Source organism: Melopsittacus undulatus, chromosome 5, assembly GCF_012275295.1.
Source record: "Melopsittacus undulatus isolate bMelUnd1 chromosome 5, bMelUnd1.mat.Z, whole genome shotgun sequence".
Classification (NCBI taxonomy): domain Eukaryota; kingdom Metazoa; phylum Chordata; class Aves; order Psittaciformes; family Psittaculidae; genus Melopsittacus; species Melopsittacus undulatus.
The window spans coordinates 29817702-29836592 of record NC_047531.1 but is presented as its reverse complement, the minus strand read 5'-3'; the positions used below and the strand labels follow the sequence as shown (position 1 = coordinate 29836592).

Genomic DNA, 18891 nt, shown 5'->3' with positions numbered 1-18891 from the left:
TCTAAATGTCTGTCAGAAGTTCAAGAAGTTTTAACACAAAATACTGGAAAATAGTTTCAACAGTCTATCTACCAATTTATTATTTATTTAATAAGAAATACCTCCTTTTTGGAGAAGACTTTTTCATGTCTTCTTTCAATTTGTTCATAAAAAAGGCCAGAAAAAGCTTTTTCCCCCCATTTTGTATAATCTGTTAAAGCTACACCACATCTGCTTGTTGTACATTTGATAATACATGTTTAGTACCCAAATACTTTGAAAAACCAATTACTATTATTTCTATTTAGATGGCTTAGAAGTAGTTACAATATCAGGAACTTTTTCTGGGTATTTTCCACTTTCTTGTTAGGATTTTGTTCTTATTACATTAAAATTATCAGAATCTTTAATACTAGTTTCATTAAGATCATTAATACTTCACAGGAACTTAAGACCAGACCTAATAAAGGCTCCAGGCACTACAGGCTGATCTTTCAGGTGTTGATGCCTAAGGGTAGTGTCATGGGTTCAGCCGTGGCAGTAATTTTTCTCCTTCTTGTAGCTGGTGCAGTGCTGTGGTTTGACTTCTGGGCTGGGAACAGTTGCTTGATAGTGAGCATGTTTTGAGGGTGTTTTTGTTCAGGGCCTTTTCTGAGCACGTGCTCCAGCCAGGTGGAGGAGGGGAAGCCGGGAGGAAGGAGAGACAGGACACCTGACCCAGGCTAGCCAACGAGGTATTCCATACCATAGCACGTGATGCCCAGGATGCATACTGGGAGAGAGAGAGGAGGAGGGGGGGAGCTCTGGAGGAAAATGGAGGAGGGAGCACGCGGTTCTTGGCCAGGCAGGGTGGAGTGAGTTATGGGTCGGTGGCTGGTGGGGTGTTGTACTCTTTTTGTTTGTTATTGGCTTTATCATTATTATTTGTAGTGGTAATGGCAGTAGTGATTTGTGTTATGCCTTAGCTATTAAACCGTTCTTATCTCAATCTGTGGGGGCTACATTCTTTGGATTTTCCTTCCTAACTCTCCGGGAGTTGGGGGACTTGGTTTAAACCACGACAGGTAGATTCAACAATTCGAATCTGAGCAAAGACTCTACAAAATGTATATGTGACATCTAAGCACATCAGAAAGTCAGTTTAAAGAAACACACAGAGAACAGGCAGCTACTCAGAACCAGAGAGTATGACATGCAAGCAGAGCATTGTTGAGACTTCCAGAGTTTCTTTCCCTCAGTCAGGAAAGCAGATATGTACTATATGTGCCCATAGTACTATATCCCACTCAGGGAACATGTAACTCCCAAACAGTAAATATGGGAGTTCAGATATCTTAGCCTTGCAAGGCACAGATCTTTTCACCTTCTGGATCCCAAAAGGATCTTAAGCCTAAGACACTTAATTGTCTAAATTAAGCCAAGCCTTAGTAGCCAATTCTCTTTTACTTCCACTGATTTTATAATGGTATACCACAAACAATTTTATTTCAGTTGCTCGTATTTTTTTCTTCATGTTGCTGAGTAGAACAAGTCATATTTGGGGATAAAACTTCTAGCATTCTTACATTAAATTACCTCCTTGTCTCACTCTTGTTTAAAAAAAAATAAAATTGAAATAGAATATTGTGATTATCTTACATCACTCCATAATGAACTGTTCTGAGTCAGCAGCATCCACATTTGACTAACTTGAGCACATCTTGCCAGATCAACCAAATTTACGTAGCGGAAAATCTATATAAGACAGACATACATGATATTAAAATCTATTCAGTAAGAAGCACTGCTGTATTAGATATATATTCACCTATCCTAAACAATAAGAATCATAGAATAATAGAATCATAGAATAGTTAGGATTGGAAAGGACCTCAAGATCATCTAGTTCCAACCCCCCTGCCATGGGCAGGGACACCTCACACTAAACCATGCCACCCAAGGCTTCATCCAACTTGGTCTTGAGCTATTTTAAAATTAAAAACTTCTTTCTTAGAAGTCTAAACATACCTTTTATAGCAGAATATCGATACTTACTCATTAACAGCCTTAACAAAGAGTTATAAAAATACTGCTTTGCTTAAAAACTCCTCAATTCAAGCTATGATAAAAAATGAGAGGGATGTTTCAAACCTGAAGATTTTTCATGCACTATCAGCAGTTTTATTTCACCTACATGAAAACAACACTTGTTCAAACACATCTCCTAAGCCTACTTGAGACAATATAATTTGGACTAAAGCTTTGTAGCCTAACTATAGTACTTTTAAATTCAATTTAAATTACCTTTGAAGAGTTTTTGTAGTTTCTGCCTCAAAGGTATTTTTTACTTAACTAGTTTAATTTGGTAAATATATCTATAAATCTTTAATCTCAGAATATTAAAATCAATGTGTTATATTATGGTAGAAAAAAATATACAAGCTATACTGGTAGTACATTTTATACAGGTAAGTATTTCAAAATATATACTGATACCACTAAGCAACATATTGAAAAAATAAATTATAGCATTTTAAAAAGGTCTTGTCCTGCTAAATCATCATAGATACAGCAGTGTCAACCCATAAGAGACTAAATGAAAAGGGCATTTGGCAACCTTGTGCCATAGCTCCTCATCTGCCATTTTTATGACCAATTGTCAAAGGGCATTTCTGCCAAGAGAATGCTAAAGTTTTATCTTAGAAGAAACTTGGTAAAATTAAATAAGAGAAAATAGAGAAAAATGTCTTTGCTATAGAAGCAGACACGCATTATATTTTTTTATAACCATCTGAAAATGCAAGATGCATTTAAGACTCAAAGACAAAAAGCATATGCAGACTTTAATATAAGACAGCTGGATTATTTACATACTAAAAATTCCCATATCCATAATCATTTGCAGAACTGACATGCTACAGCATGTGTTGAAATACGAATGTCTGACATGAAACACAACATTTAAATGTTCTGAGTATGAAAAAGAAACCAGCTGAAAGGAACACAGTTGATACAATCCTACACGACTTTTCCTAAAGAAACTTTTCTATAAGGAAAACTTTATGCTCATAATGTAGTTAATTTCCTAATTGCACTATCATACATCTATGCAACAGTTTAAACCTGGTATAGTAATTAGTTGTTAGTGAAAATACAAAAAGAACTTTCTAATTTTATCCTATAACCTGTCACTGAAGAGGAATTTTTCTTATTAATATACATTTTCAAAGAGCTTTGCACTTAAAATATATACTTTAATAGTAAGATGTCAGAGTGAAAACATAGCAAAGATGCCAGTGTGTTTTATAGAGTATAACTATTTCCATATTAGTTATACAACTTTCCATACAATAATGCAAACAATAAGACCTGTTTTTCATTATAGCAATATATATGAGATATGATTTGAAATATGCTCCAGAAAAGAGAATGCATACTCAGTACAGAGTTCACCCAGACTATACTGGCACAAGAGAAACCTTGAGTCAAATAGTGGCTTTGAGACTCAAATGAATGTTGTACTCAGAAGCAATACACGTAAAGCCTTTGTAAAAGTTAGGAAGCAGTTGCAAATTTTGTTTCACTTCTGGTAATCAACATAGCGAAGTACTGAAGAAAGTGACTAAGTGTGTAGAGTGCATGGATTACCAGTGTTCATGTTATCATGGTTTACCTTGGTTATACTGACGTATGCTCTATAATAAATTAGTCACTAAAATTGTCAGAATCAAAAAGGGATTTTCTAATAAAAAGGATGTTTCACTAAAGGAAATACTCCTTCCTTAGGAGAAACTTTTATCCTGATTTACATTCTGTGCAGTTCTACTGGAATGAACAGGATTAAAAAGCGTATCTGCTAGAACCCATTTTTATCACAGAGATTAAGTTCAATTAAAAGCAATAAGCAGAAATACCAAGAGTATTCTACCAAGACTTTAAAAAAAATTGTTTCGGCCTATAGAAGCTACCCAAGGGTTATAATTTCTTTAGCTAGTAAAGGACAAATCAAGCAGGAAAATCACTGATAATGTGGCTTTTACCACTAGCATTTAATTGCATAGGTAATGCATTCAAGCAATTTGCCAGCTCCTCAAAATATGCGGTTGTCTCACAAGATGTCTGTATTCACTTCATATACACCACTTAAAACAATTCTTAAAAATCAGCTTTTCTGGCTTTATGGTTTTTGTGGAATCCTGGGAGCATGCTATATCCATACTCATCTTAAAGATATTTAGGTAGTTCAGGATGCAGGGACTTACAACGGCTTTTTAAAGAACAGAACTGCATAGGTTCTTTTCAATAGCGAATTCCTTCCATACATACATCCCATGATAATTATAGCCAGATCCATCACAGGCTTCTCTAACAAAAAATCTGTTTCATTTGCACATGTGGATTATTTCCTTACCTTCAAAACTCAATCTCATTTAAAAATCTAAGGAATTTTGATACAGCTCACAAAAATCTATTTGAATAAAGGGAGCTATATGACTTGTTAAATATTAAATATTGACTGTATTATTATTCATTAATAGGGCTTAGTTACATATCAGAAGAACAAAAGCGAGGCTTTCACTTTGACACTGTCTCACTGATAACCTTTTGAATTTTCAGTTCTGAAAAGGTCAAGCCCACAGTAACCAGCTTTAGAGCACAGCAATCATTTTTTGTCAATAACTCAATGTCAGTGTACTGTGGTACCTCTTACTTGTTTAGGAAGCTGCAATCTACAAAGCAAATGGTTTCCAGCTGGCCCTGAGGACAGAGCTTGTCCCCTCAGTGAATGCAAACTCACAGGTGTGTTTTTTGCACAGAAGCAGAACAGAAAGCTGCAATAAATGATAGCATACTAATAATGATATTTACTAAATACCTTGTGATTTTTAAATGATCCACCACCAAATGTCATCTACAATGCCAGAGACAAAGTCTCTGTATCTTCTACTCCAAAACTTCGAGAAATCCAGGCACACTTTCTTTCTCAGTCTGTGAATGCTCAAACACAGATCTGGCCTGGAGGAGACAGCACCCAGTAACAATTTTCTGTGGAAGGAGATTGTATCTACATCCTGGATCCATAAAAAGATAGCAGGAGAGTATATCCTCTTTTCACAGAGGGAAAGGGGGCAAGGGGGAAACAGAATGGTAGAAAGGGAGACATAGAAAGGAGAGGATGGAGAAGAATGAGAGGAAGGAGAGGAAGAAAGTAAGCAGCTCTGTCTTTCTGCAGCAAATGGTTAGGCACTCAGCTAGAATGAAGCTCTGGTCTGTGCCAGTAAACAAAAGAGTTCTTTCTCCACTTCCTGTACTAAATAAAATAGAGACAGCTCAAGAAAAAGAAAGCCAGGTGACAGCCACACTGATTTGCACTTCTCTCTGGATCAAGGGACCTGCATTGTTTTCAGATACAAAATGGAAACGCTTTGGTAGGCTTCCTGCTCTTCTGTAATGATTTTTGTTCCCTCTGCACTTTACACATAAATAAAGTAATTATTTTCTGGCCTGCCCCAAAGATCCACAGCTATAGCTTCCAGCCCACATATGTAGTTACTTGTATGACTTAACACATACAGAGAAAAAACTTGCAAAAATACTTTCAGCACAGCTGGCTCAGCCTGTTCTTTCTCTTGTGCCTGTAGAAGACCTGCCAGAAGGGGTTCCTTAGCCCTGGATGCTTCCATGCATCGCACCAAATCCCTGCACTGCTTTTGTCCTTTTGTTGATCCCAGTCTTTAACCCTTCCAACCCCAACACAACCCAAGAGAATTAGCTTTCATTCCCTGTGGCCAGCTTCTCTTGGAATAGCTCCCTAGGAAAACCAGGGAACTGCTGTACAGCAAGATCTTTTAAACACAACAGCAACCACAGCATATCCCATGACAACTCCATCTTGCCACTGCACACAAAAAAAAGGAAGACGGAGGTGGCAAAGCCTGAACCTTGTCTAGCACACCACTCAGTTAACACAAACTCCCTGTTCTTGCCCTGGCTATTGTCTTCATCTATATCCCAAACCTGTGTCCTCACTATCGCAAAGTAATGTTATTATTTTCATTCATTTAAAGACAGAGATTGGTTGTCCAAGTTTTTGGACGGGGCATAGGGGGGAACACACAAGGAAGGAAGAGAGATGAAATGCTGCTTAAGATGCAGGATTTTTTCTTTACCTATGTGCTCCATCGCAAGAAGAGGACTTTGACAAAAAAGGCAGATTCCTGAGTGGGCACACTGCTAGTTAAAGATCTTTTAAATTAATCAGCAGATTTTAAATACTCGGAAGATGTTGTTCTCATTTATTGTTTCCTAAAAATCCAACAGATACTGATTGCTCTGTAGTGAAAAACTCAACGTCATCATTACCAGAATGAAGTTTTGACTAACGTTCCCTAATATACTCACCTCACCCTACTGTTGTTTTTCATTTTATTGCCTCTTGTGTTTTTTCGACTGCAGTGATATAATTAGTTTTGATTTTTTTTATAGCATATAATTTCCTTAGCTGTAGCTTTTGTATTTTCAGTATGCAAATGTTATTTAAATACAGACAAACAAAAATAATTTCACATCCTACAATGATACATATATGGATGGAAATAAGGCTTGAAATTTTTGTGGATTATGCAATTTTCTTTTTTCTTATTCTTTAGGTTAATATTTCCTATTCAAATCAGTAGAATTCTGACTTCCTACTTCATTCTCCCCCAAAACATACATTAACATATGCACTATGATAGTATGTTCAAACTCTAAACTGGCAAACTACCTTGCTTTTCAGCTCCAGACCTCAGAGTTGGAATTGCTCTAGAAATGGAAGATGTTAATGTTTTCTGCTAAGCCACTAAAGTAGCACTGACAATATATTTGATTTATATAGGCTATAAAATTAACTTTATATGCAAAAAGAAGAGAAAACTATATAATTTGTTTTTACAGTTGCTCTGTAGCTCTAATAAAAAAGTATAGCTACATACCTCAGAACAGCTGTCATTCTTTTTGATGTGTTAATATCCAGATTCTGCTTTTTATGTGCATAGACTCCATGCATATAAGATCTGATCCTTTGTAACAGTGGCACATGTAACTGTGAACATGATGTGACCTCAAAAAAGGGCAACTTAAAAGGATAGCTTAAGATATCACTCTATTTTGAGCTCACAGTTTGGATGTCTAAAAAACAATGCTCATAGATTAAGATCTCTCCCAAATTACAAAAAAAGGAATGATACCGTCAATATTGTTACAAACTAACAGAAAGATACCCCTATTTCAGGAGGTTTAATGAAGAAAGGATGCTACTATCAACCTCAGAATTCCTGAATATTTGAATATTTATTTATTTATTTATAAGTGTAACAAGTTGCATAGGTATGGACAGAGGTTAGGACATGCAGATTATGATTAGGTGCCACTAAAAGGAAGAAGAGCATTGTCATCCTTCAAAAGATTCCATCTGACTTACAGTGAACAATGTAAACAGGAACCTTCCTTTCCATTGCACAAGTATATTGTTTTCAACAAAATATTATATATACCCTTTATGAAATATACATATGAAAAATCAATAAGAACATCCAACTATCACAAACCTGTAACAAGGCTTTTTCTGGTAAAGAGGATGTTTCACATCTGATGGTAAGATCATTTGATTCACAACATTCTTTCTGACTTTCCTTTGTTAAACTCTGAAAAAAGATAGTACAAGGAAAGCACAATTTTAACCTAGTTGCAGGTTCAAAGTTTCAAATACATTTAAATATTTTAAAAATTAAATTATTTTTTCTAAACTTAACTAGACATTTTCAAATCCCAGATAGTTATACATCTATGAACATTTGTAACTGCTGTTACTGAGAATAACTGTAGTTTTAGGGTCCACCTCATGATTTTCCATCATAGCAATGCAATATAGAAGCATAGCAGACTACCTGCATTTCCAAACTAAAACATTGTGTACACACTGTGACAGAAACACACTATGGCACATGATTTTTTCAGACAAGTCTTCAAAAGGTATCATTACTAAAATCTCCTTGATGTCATATTGTATCCAACAATGTATATGGCATGAAAGATACTGAAGTATTTTTCATATACACTCAACATAGGAGCAGCATTGAATCTCCTTTTATTCTAGTTCTAGAAACAGTGTCAGGGGTTATAAAAATATTTTTTATTTAAATACTGCTACAGGGAAGAGAGGAGAAGAGGAAAGAAAAAGAAAATATGCAGGAAAGGAGGAATTAGGAATAAAAAAAATGGGAAGGAAGAAAACAGTAGGATGGGAAAGCCAGAAAGAACCAAGTAAATGGGAATAATGAGCTTTAGATTGTGACTTCCCATTCTGAAAATGTATTTGCCCTTTAGCAGCAATGTGAGTTCTTTTGTTCCATTTAGTTTCTTACAAATTCTAATCATTGATGGTTTAATTCTGCATTTTAAAACCGATAAATGTTATCTTAGATGTCCTGGATTATCCAAGATATCCACAAAAGATTGGAAGATATGATACAGGGCAGGGAACTCTTGCATTTCTTGAGCTTTAAGCTGGAGACCTGTCTGGTCTAGCCTTGCCTGAGGTATCCCAGGGCATGCCAAATTACACCAGAAACCTATGCTTAGATGACATAGATGAACCCAAAATGCCTACAGAACTGTACATAATACAAAAGTACACAAAAAAAATTGATTCAGTTATATTCTTTCCGTTCTGAGCATTCTAATCTAATTATGAAAATCAAAACAATCCTTTCATCTGTTATTAAGAATGGAAAGAATTTAAGAATACTATTCCCTAAGAATGCTCTAATACACTCCAGAAACAGGACAACTTTTATGTACTCAGTCTAATCAGACTAACATTTTAAGTATTTTAAGATAGCAGCAATAAAAGAGGTTAAAGAAAATGTATGAGAGAGAGAAGAAACAAATATAAAACTGAGCAACTAATTTGGGAAACCAGAGAAGCAGCAGCACTAATGACAGCTTTACTCCAGGAAGGATTTTAAAACTGATGTCTAGCAGCCAGCAAATGATATATTGTCCCTGGCTGGTTTCCATTCTGACCATCCTACAGCAGGGCAAGAAAAAGGAGCTAAACAGTGGGAGCATGATTTTGGAACCCTATTCAGCAGTGTACAATGCTTACAGCTTCCATTTCTCCCATTCCCCATGTGATATCTGCTGAGCATCAAGCTATAGCATTCTCTTCCTTGGCAGGAGAAACCTTCCCAGAAGTGAGAAAAGCCCTGTTTCTCACAGTGAGACCAGATACAGCTGCTGGCAAGGGGGCATATGGGGCTACCTATGTGGTGCCTACTCTCAGGTGATCACAGTTTTGGTTACCCCACACTTGTTAGAAGGAGATGAGGTTACTGAGCCTTCTCCTCACTGTGCAGGGGTCTACACCTATTAGATTCTGTTGGCAGGGATACAGAGGCATCATCTTTACTGGTGATCATCTCAATTGGTAATACTACCCCTAAGACACCAACTACCTGAACCAAGACAGCTAGATCACTGGTAATATACAATTACACTCAACCCCATTTGCTGCTTAAGATACGACCAAACTTTTACTTGCAGACTAGAGAGGTAATGATCTGCTGCCCATAACACCACCAGTACTATAGAGCAATATTAGTAGTAGTAGTACTAAAATGCTTCATTTAATATTGATAGAACTGGTTTTCCAGTTGGAATTAATGGAGTTAATCTTTAAACATTAAGCTTACTATATGTAAAGAATTATACTGCATACCTCAAAATATGCTTTTGTTTCCGAAGAACTGTGGGCCTCTGCATGCCAAGCCTTCAAAACAGCATTTAAATATAATTTATTAAAGATCTGTTGAAGTCTTGTCACTGCCACTGAAAATATACATAATTATAACCAGTCTGAGGATTGCAAATAAGAAGTATGTCATTTAAGTGTTTTAGATGAATTACTATCAAATTACATTTCAATAAAATAGATAATCAATTCAGGTTCTGTAACGAAATAAATAACCTTTTACAATAGATATAACTAAGACTATTGCAATAGGATTTCAAGTTAGCTGGCAAGGCATAAGCATGACATATTTCCAATGTGTTAGAGTTGTGGTTAAGACATTACCAATCTACAGTTTGATCTACTAAATTACCCAATAATTGCACAGAGCTTGGAGATGCCAGATGTATACAGACCTCGATGAAATAAAACATAATTACAAAACTTTAATAATGTTTCAAACATTTAGAAGAGAATATGAAAAAAAAGGAGTCCCTGAAAACTACCTAGGAAAGTGAGACAACAGCTTGAATCTCTAGCGCTGTAAGAGAAATGTTTGAATTTTATGTAACTGCCTGCGCTCAAACTCAAACTTATAGATAGTGGGTTTGGCCCATTCTTTACTTTAATGACACTTCTGTCTGAGTGGACTCAGGTTAACAGAGTATGGTCACAGCTGCTGTTCACATTTAAAAAAACTCATACCCACAGGATCGAGGGAATGTGAAGTCCCAGGCAAAATGCACATAGTATTTCTTTTTTAGTTTCTTCTGATTTTTGAAGTTTTATTTTGATCTTCACTTTTTCATTCTTTCCCCACCTCACATCATGCATTCCCTCTAACTTAAGTCAAGATTCCAACTCTGTGATCCCTTCTGGTTTATCCCTAGATCATTGCACTCTTCACCTCCAATATAAGCATCCTGATTCACTCCACTCTGGACTTCTGACATACATTTCACTTCCCTAACACCCCCAGGCCTTGTTTGCATCAGCATCACTGCTCAGACTTTAGAGAAGAGTATCAGCACCACCTATCCTAACAACAAATAGAGGGAACTGCCTCTCATGGCATTCATGGCATCAAGTTGCTACAGGTCAACCAGTGAATGGTATCCTGCAAAAAGACAGCTAGACAAATAGTGGGGCCAAGCATATTTAAAGTATACAGCATAGTTTTCTTTTATACAATACATTGTTTGTCTTATGCAAAGCAGCTATACAGACTTACATGTCCTTTTTTGCTTGTGAATATTCACCCACATACTCCACTTCTGTACAATAATTCTTACTATTTGCACATTATAATGGTCTACTGCTAAAGCCACCTTCTGTTCTGCCTTTTGTCTTTTATTCTTTTTCAGCAGGTGATATTTTAACCATCCTCTGAAATGGAAATTAGAATGAACAATTTAATATGGCTCCTGACCTGAACGAAGGAAAATCTACAGAACTCTGCCATTTGCTGTAAATTACAAAACAGTCAAGCTTAAGAATATAAACTTCTGAATAAAACTGTTGTTTGTTGTTTATAAGTTAAATAAAATAAGCATGATAATACTTTTCAGTAGTAATCCACTCATTTTAATAAAATTTCTACTTGTCTGCAATATTCTACAGAAATGAGCAATAAAAGGTTGCTTGTTTCCACCATCACATTCTCCTGCAGCTGCCAGCTATACTTTAATGTATATATCTGTATTATGGGACGACACTTGAGTGTGTATAGAAAATAATTCTAATGTGCTAGATACATCCATTTACTTAAATGTTACTTGCGTTTTCTTGGCAATACAAATAAAAATTAATGTAATAGAATATAAATTCCATGTATATCTTAACAATTTTAAACTTTGATTAAAAAAATCTCTTCTAAGCTAAGTAAAAGAAATAATTAGATTCAGAACAAAAAAAACGTATTTCAAATGAATCATATGTTGCTGATATATTAAAATACACTATCTGTCTGTACCTGATTTGCTGGAGAGATTACTGAGTAAGTTAGATTTTATATGACTACTCTCATTTGCCAAAATATCTCTCATTTCAAATTAAAAAAAAAATAATAATTTCATTTCATATAGCTGGGAGCAATCAGAAATGGAACATTCTCCTGTTCCAGTCCAAGTTCTGTAATAATTAAACAAAACTGTTAGCTCAGACAATCATCAAAATGTTGCTGTAAAGGGAAAAGGAATAATCTTCCATGCCTCTGCTGTGTAAGACAAAAACTAAAAAAAGGGGAGGAGGGGGGTCCTCTTAGAGCAAGGAAGGCCCAGATGTTAGCGAGATATTTCTAGTAGAAGGGATTATGCAGTACTGGGATAAACTGTCTGCAGAGATTGTTATGTCTCTAACACCTGTGATTCTTAAGATGGCTGAAAACAGCCTAGGCAAGTGATCACCAAGGCTAATCAAAGGATAGCCTGAAAATCTTCACCTCCCTATCAATTCTGTGATTCTATGATGCTTAGCAAGGATTTACACCACTGTTCCTGGCAGAGCTGTATTTCCTCTATAATGAGCGTTGCACACTTTTCAGTACAAAATAGTCCAAACTTATCTATTCTAAATGAAGGATCATTAAATTTTGATACAGATACCTTCAACAAAGAAATCAGTGAACATGTTTATTTATTATGATTAGATTTTCAAACATAAGCTATTTCAAACATAACATCCCAATTTTTAAAAAGGGGAAATTGGATTACATAAAGCGTGAGTAACCTAATCCCAAGCATACAGGAAACCTAAGAGCAAGCAGAAGAGAACACAGATCTTTTACTTTCAGAACCAAACACAAGTTATACTTTTACTTCTGGGCATACTACCATATGACTAGTAAATAATGCTGATTGAAGTACAGAAATGTCAAAGGCCTTTGTTCAGTCTGGAACAAGCAGGAACTCAGAATTGACTATTTTCAACACAGAACAACATTACTGAAGAAAAATAAAGCCAAATCTAAGTTTCTAATCTCTCTTCGCATTGATCTATTAAAATGAAAACTTTTCCCTCCCCCAAACTATGGAACAACATAAATATTGCTTTGGTAAAATACTTTTTCCTAAGATGTTCCTGAGGTATATGTATAATACATACACTTACCCAAAATACAGCTTCATTAAGTTTCTGCTGTAAAAGCTCCATGCTTTGGCACATCCTTCAGTTATCTAAACAAATCATTTATGACATTACTACACAAAAGAGTGCTGTATTATTAATATTTGAAAATCAGACAAAAGTATGAAATATAGTATATTCCATGTTTATTGGTCCAAATTAAAGTATCTATTCTAAAAAGATGAATATTTAAGTAGAACTTTCTGTTGTCTGCAAATTATGGTTTTGGGTTTACACACAGAATTTAAAGGAAAAGCAAAATTAGCATATGTAACAGAAATAGCATGTGTGCTTGATGGAAAGTTCAATAACTGAAATTTCATCTTTCATCGCTCATATGCACTCTTTTACTGATGAGCTGTATCCAACAATTTAGCATATTAAACAAATACTTTAGTTACTCTTTACAAAAATAGTTTTATGTTTCCTTGCTATGTAAACTATTTACATGTCTCTAATTCATTGGTATTTTAATAAACCTGTTTGAACTTGTACAAAACCAAAACTGTGTAAGACTATGAGCCAAGAATATCTCTGTAAAAGAAAATATGTTCCTTTGAATATACAAATAGCAATTGGGCCTCAGGAAATACTGGCGGTTACCTTTTTTATTGTTCTTACTCCTAAAAAAATCTGTAAGAGGATTTGACTGCAACCTATCTGTATATTTATACATATACTGTATAAATCAACCGTTCCAATTTCAGACTCATAATATTTGAGTGGTTTGTAGAAGAGGAAACGGCTGAAATGAAATTGCGGTAAACTCACTGTACAGATAGATTAAGACAGAATTAAGTGCAGTTATACAGAAGTAATTAAGAGGAAAATCTGGTCACACTGCATGCCAACTTACTGACTAAATTGCTTAGACTGCTTCTTGCATGGTCACTCAGCACCTTTCTCCTTTGAATATTATAAAATGAGTTTTTCTTCTCTACAGGTGAACTTTCTGGATCAGTAAAACCAAAACATTTACCTCCCCATTGCTTCATGTACAATAATGCTGTAACTATTCATTATAGTTCAAGTGCAGTTTTAGGAACTGGCCTAAGTAAAACCAAATAACACATAGAAAAAACATGCTATTGAAAGTAGACTTGTATTTATGGGGAACTCTTTTTAAATTATGGTCTACTTGTTCCCCACCACATGCTTAGATGTTATGCTCACCTCTGATTATATTAAGTTTTGGATACAAATCAGTATCAATAGAAAGAAAAGCAAATTATTATATTGCTCACATCAGCTATAGAAGAATAACATGAGAAAACTTAAAAACAGAATATGAATATTCTGTATTAGAAAATGTGTTGACAGCATAGAGTTAATGCAAATGTTCAATAATTTTTACCAGTTGTTCAACATCTAGTCCAAAAACAGTGCTCAGGTACGTTTCTGAAATCCTCTTAAATTTTGGGTGTAAAGATAGATCTGTACACATACACCTTTAAAAGAAAAGTAAGTTATGTTAAACATATTAGTATCCCCAAAAGAAAATGCATATTTTCTCTGTACCTACTAGATTAGCTACAGTTACAGTTTTTTAACATTACTGTTAAAAGAATATGATCTATATTATTTTCATTACAAATACCTAGCGCAGCCATTTTTAAAAGTTTACAAAATATGAAAACTAGTTATAATATTAATATTATTGCTACTCTTAGAGCTACATTGAAATACTCTGTACATCAGAGCTTAATACATTCCATGTAATATCTATCTTGGACATTTCCTGACAGTTATAGTATTCTATTTCTCATCTTAATATTAACTGAACAACCATTTCAAGTTATCTGTAGCTGGAGCAATGTTTCCTGCTATTGCAAACAGACCATGTCTAGGTAGGTAAACTTCTGTTTTCATTACAGAAAAAGAAGAAACTCTACAAGAGACAAATCAATCAGAAATTACTATGCTCCATTATAATCCCGTGAAAAGTACTGAAATAAAAAGTATTTACCAGAGGACCAAAATTAAAAGAGAAGTCAGATTTCAACTTCCAGGAAAGACATCACAAATAATGCAAAGTAAACAATAAAGTCAATCAATGCACACAAAGTAGTTGGAGGTCCAGAGATCTCCAGAGATCTCTGCTTGAGTGGGGCCAAAAATTAAGGAATTATTATCCATCTCCTACTAAAACTTCAACCAGAAGTGACAACTGCACAGAACACAAAAGCAAGGTAAGAACAGCTTCTTCACATTGCAAAAGATGCTAATTTTCCTAGCATTAACCATGTGGTTCAGTTGATACACTGGAGGGAAGGGACCTTGACACACTTGTGAGGTGGGCTGATGCCAACCTCATGAAGTTTAACCATGAAAAGTGCAAGGTCCTACACCTGGGTTGGAGCAATCCCAGGCACAGCTACAGGTTGGGCAGAGTAGAGATTCAGAGCAGCCCTGCAGAGAAGGACTTGGGGGTGTTGGTCAATAAGAAAATGAACATGAGCCAGCTTCAGTGTGCATCAAAAGAAGCGTCACCAGCAGGTTGAAGGAGGTGATCCTGCCCCTCTACTCTGCTCTCATCAGATCTCACTTGCAGTATTGTATGCAGTTCTGGTGTCCTCAACATAAAAAGGACATGGAACTGTTAGAACAAGTCCAGAGGAGGGCCACAAGGATGATCAGGAGACTGGAGCACCTCCCGTATGAAGACAGGCTGAGAAAGTTGGGGCTGTTCAGCCTGGAGAAGAGAAGGCTGCGTGGAGATCTCATAGCAGCCTTCCAGTATCTGAAGGGGGCCTACAGGGATGCTGTGGAGGGACTATTCATTTTCATTAGAGACTGTAGTGATAGGACAAGTGGTAATGGGTTGAAACTTAAACAGCAGAGGTTTATATTGGATATAAGGAAGAAATTCTTTACTGTTAGGGTGGTGAGGCACTGGAATGGGTTGCACAGGGAGGCTGTGAATGCTCCATCCCTGGCAGTGTTCAAGGCCACGTTGGACGAAGCCTTGGGTGATATGGTTTAGTGTGAGGTGTTCCTGCCCATGGCAAGGGGGCTGGAACTAGATGATCTTAAGGTCATTTCCAATCCTAACTATTCTATGATTCTATGAGTTAGGGACATTAGGGCATTAGGGACAGCACACCTACTTAACTGAACTCTAAATCTGTATTGTATAGACTTTACATGCGACAGAGAATTGAATTCATACTGAACTAAGACTTTCTATCTCCTCCCTGTACAAAGCTCTTTCACTTCCCAGCAGTTTTTGCTCCAGGCATTCTGACTGGTATGAAATTTTGTTCATCATTTTTTTTATTTGCATGCACTACAATCTGAGCAGAAGTTTTTCTCAATGTTTAAAGTTTTATTGCAGCTTCATTAATCCTGATGATATCCTAAAACATTAGGGTTGATTACAGCACAACTGCAACAGCTACAAATGAAACTACATTATTGGATGAAGTCCATCAAGTAAGAAAAGAGGGTATTCCCTCTTCTCAGTGATTTATGTCAATGTAAATATCATTATAGCTTGTTGCTCTTCCCTCTGCACCAATTGGAGATTTTTTCCTGATATTCGAAACTTGCAGAATTTATAAACCTCAAGGGTGGCATATTTACATAACACAACTTTTCATGAAACACACTTGAACGATGAGATTACTTCATCATATGTGCAAATCAGAGCAAGAAGGGAAGTAACTCTGATAGGAGCTGCACATTAGCATGTTTTGAAAGTCCACGTTCAATATTCTAAACTACAGAGCACAGACACAATCATTTCATATGTACCATAAAACAGCATCTAATCCCTTTTCCATTATTTCTCTGAGCTTTTCTTCTAAAAACTTCAGTGGATCTTCTGGACGCATACCAATTACAGCACAAAGCAGCACCTGCAAAAAGAAACTGCAAATTAATGCCTCTATGTCAACAGAAAAGTAACATCCAGGTATGAAACCATTAAAATAAACACAAGTTTACCTGCATCTCTGAATTCTGTAAAACACATGTGTCTCTTTTTATCACTTACCTTCCTTTTCATTCAAGTTTTAAAGGCAATATTGCATGTATCAACATATTTCAATTGCTAGACTTCAAAGCACTGGTTTTAGGATAGTAATAAAATATGTGGTATTTACTTGCTGAGGGGAGTAGCTTGAGAGAGGACACCTGTAAGACCGGAGCGGAGCTGGGGGAGATCAGTGTCCAGGTGCCTCACCTCAGAGTGACAAGAGCCACTGAGGAGGGAGCCCCAAGTCCTTGACAGGACTCGCCCAAGAGCTCAGCTCCCGCGAGGAGGTGACTCACCGGGGGCAGAGACAGAAGGAGCGGCGCCAGCCCTGAGTGGTTAAAAATCTACCCAGGGAGCGCGGCGACCAGAGCGGGCAAACAGAGCGGATTGAGGCAGTTTGCATGAGCAGGCGAGCGGGATGGTGAGCACTCGCTGTACGACCAGGGCCTGGTCCGGGAGTCTTGAACATGGGGCCCACATTTGTAGGCCAGGCCTACTGGGGGCTGGTGGAACTGCTCTGATAAAGAAAGGGAAGAGTGGCTTTGCTGGGAGGCTTGCCAGACTTGTCAAGGATGCCTTAAACTAGTTGTGTTGGGGGAGGGGAGCATCATTCCATCCCAACACACCCAGTCAGTTGCCAACACCTATAATAAATACTCTGAGCAATGTAGTAATATTCTAGCCACTCCAGCCACTGAACCAGCTTCATTTGGAGCTCGGATCAGATGCCTCTATACAAATGCCCGTAGCATGGGGAATAAACAAGAGGAATTAGAAATGTGGGCACATCTAGGGGCTATGATATAATAGGCATCACCGAAACATGGTGGGATGGCTCCTTTGACTGGAGTGTTGGAATGAAAGGTTATAGGCTTTTTAGAAAAGACAGGCCCGGTAGGAGGGGAGGGTGAGTTGCCCTTTATGTTAGGGATAGGCTGGAGAGTATGGAACTCTGTCTGGGAACAGGTGATCAGGTAACAGAAAGTTTGTGGGTCAGGGTTAAGGGGAAATCGGTGATGGGACACATTACTGTGGGGATATGTTACAGATCGCCCGATCAAGAGGAACCTGTGGATGAAGAACTCTACAGACAAATAGGAAAAGCCTCACGCTCACAGGCCCTTGTTCTCATGGGGGACTTCAACCACCCTGACATCTGCTGGGGCGACGGTACGGCCCAGCACAAGCAATCCAGGAGGTTTCTCGATTGTGTGGAAGACAACTTCCTTCTGCAAGCAATAGAGGAGCTGACAAGGAGAGGTGCCGTGCTTGACCTCGTGCTCACCAACAGGGAAGGGCTCGTTGGAAATGTGACTCTCCAGGGAAGTCTTGGATGCAGTGATCACGAGATGGTCGAATTCGAGGTTCTCAAGACAGTGAGAAGAGCGTGCAGTAAGCTCACTGCCCTGGACTTCAAGAGAGCAGACTTTGGGCTCTTCAGGAACCTGCTTAGCAAGGTTCCATGGGATAGAGCCCTAGAGGGCAAGGGGGCCAAGACTCTTGGTTAATATTCAAGGATCACCTGCTACAAGCTCAGGAGTGTTGCATCCCAACTAGAAGGAAGTGCAGCAGGAGGGCCAGGAGACCTCCTTGGATGGAGAAGGAGCTGCTGAGAAAAATTCACAGGAAAAAAGAGGCTTATAAAAGGTGGAAACAAGGACAGGTGGCCTGGGATGAATACAGGGATGTTGTCAGGGTAGTTAGGGACCAAGTTAGGAAAGCTAAGGCCCAATTGGAGCTAAACTTGGCAAGGGATGTTAAATATAACAGGAAGGGATGTTATAGGTATGTAGCGGCTAAAAAACAGACTAAGGACAACGTAGGCCCCCTCTGGAAGCTTTCGGGAGAACTGGCTACACAGGACTTGGAGAAGGCTGAGGTTCTGAATGGCTTCTTTGCCTCGGTCTTCACTGGCAAAGGCTCTGACCACAGCACCCAAGTCTTGGAAGGCGGACGCAGGGACTGTGAAAACCTAGACCTTGGGCCCACTGTACATGAGGATCTGGTTTGAGACCACCTTAAGAACCTGAATGTACACGAGTCCATGGGACCTGATGAAATC

General features: G+C 37.4%; 1 protein-coding gene across 1 annotated transcript in view; it reads right to left on the bottom strand.

Moving 5' to 3' along the window:
* The window catches only part of FBXL13 (F-box and leucine rich repeat protein 13), an 87112-nt gene that overhangs the window by 61434 nt on the left and 6787 nt on the right, over positions 1-18891 (bottom strand). Inside the window, 7 exon segments of the mRNA XM_034062734.1 lie at positions 1618-1713; positions 7548-7643; positions 9719-9828; positions 10962-11116; positions 12839-12903; positions 14208-14301; positions 16607-16710. Coding sequence (XP_033918625.1) covers positions 1618-1713; positions 7548-7643; positions 9719-9828; positions 10962-11116; positions 12839-12903; positions 14208-14301; positions 16607-16710 — 720 coding nt within the window.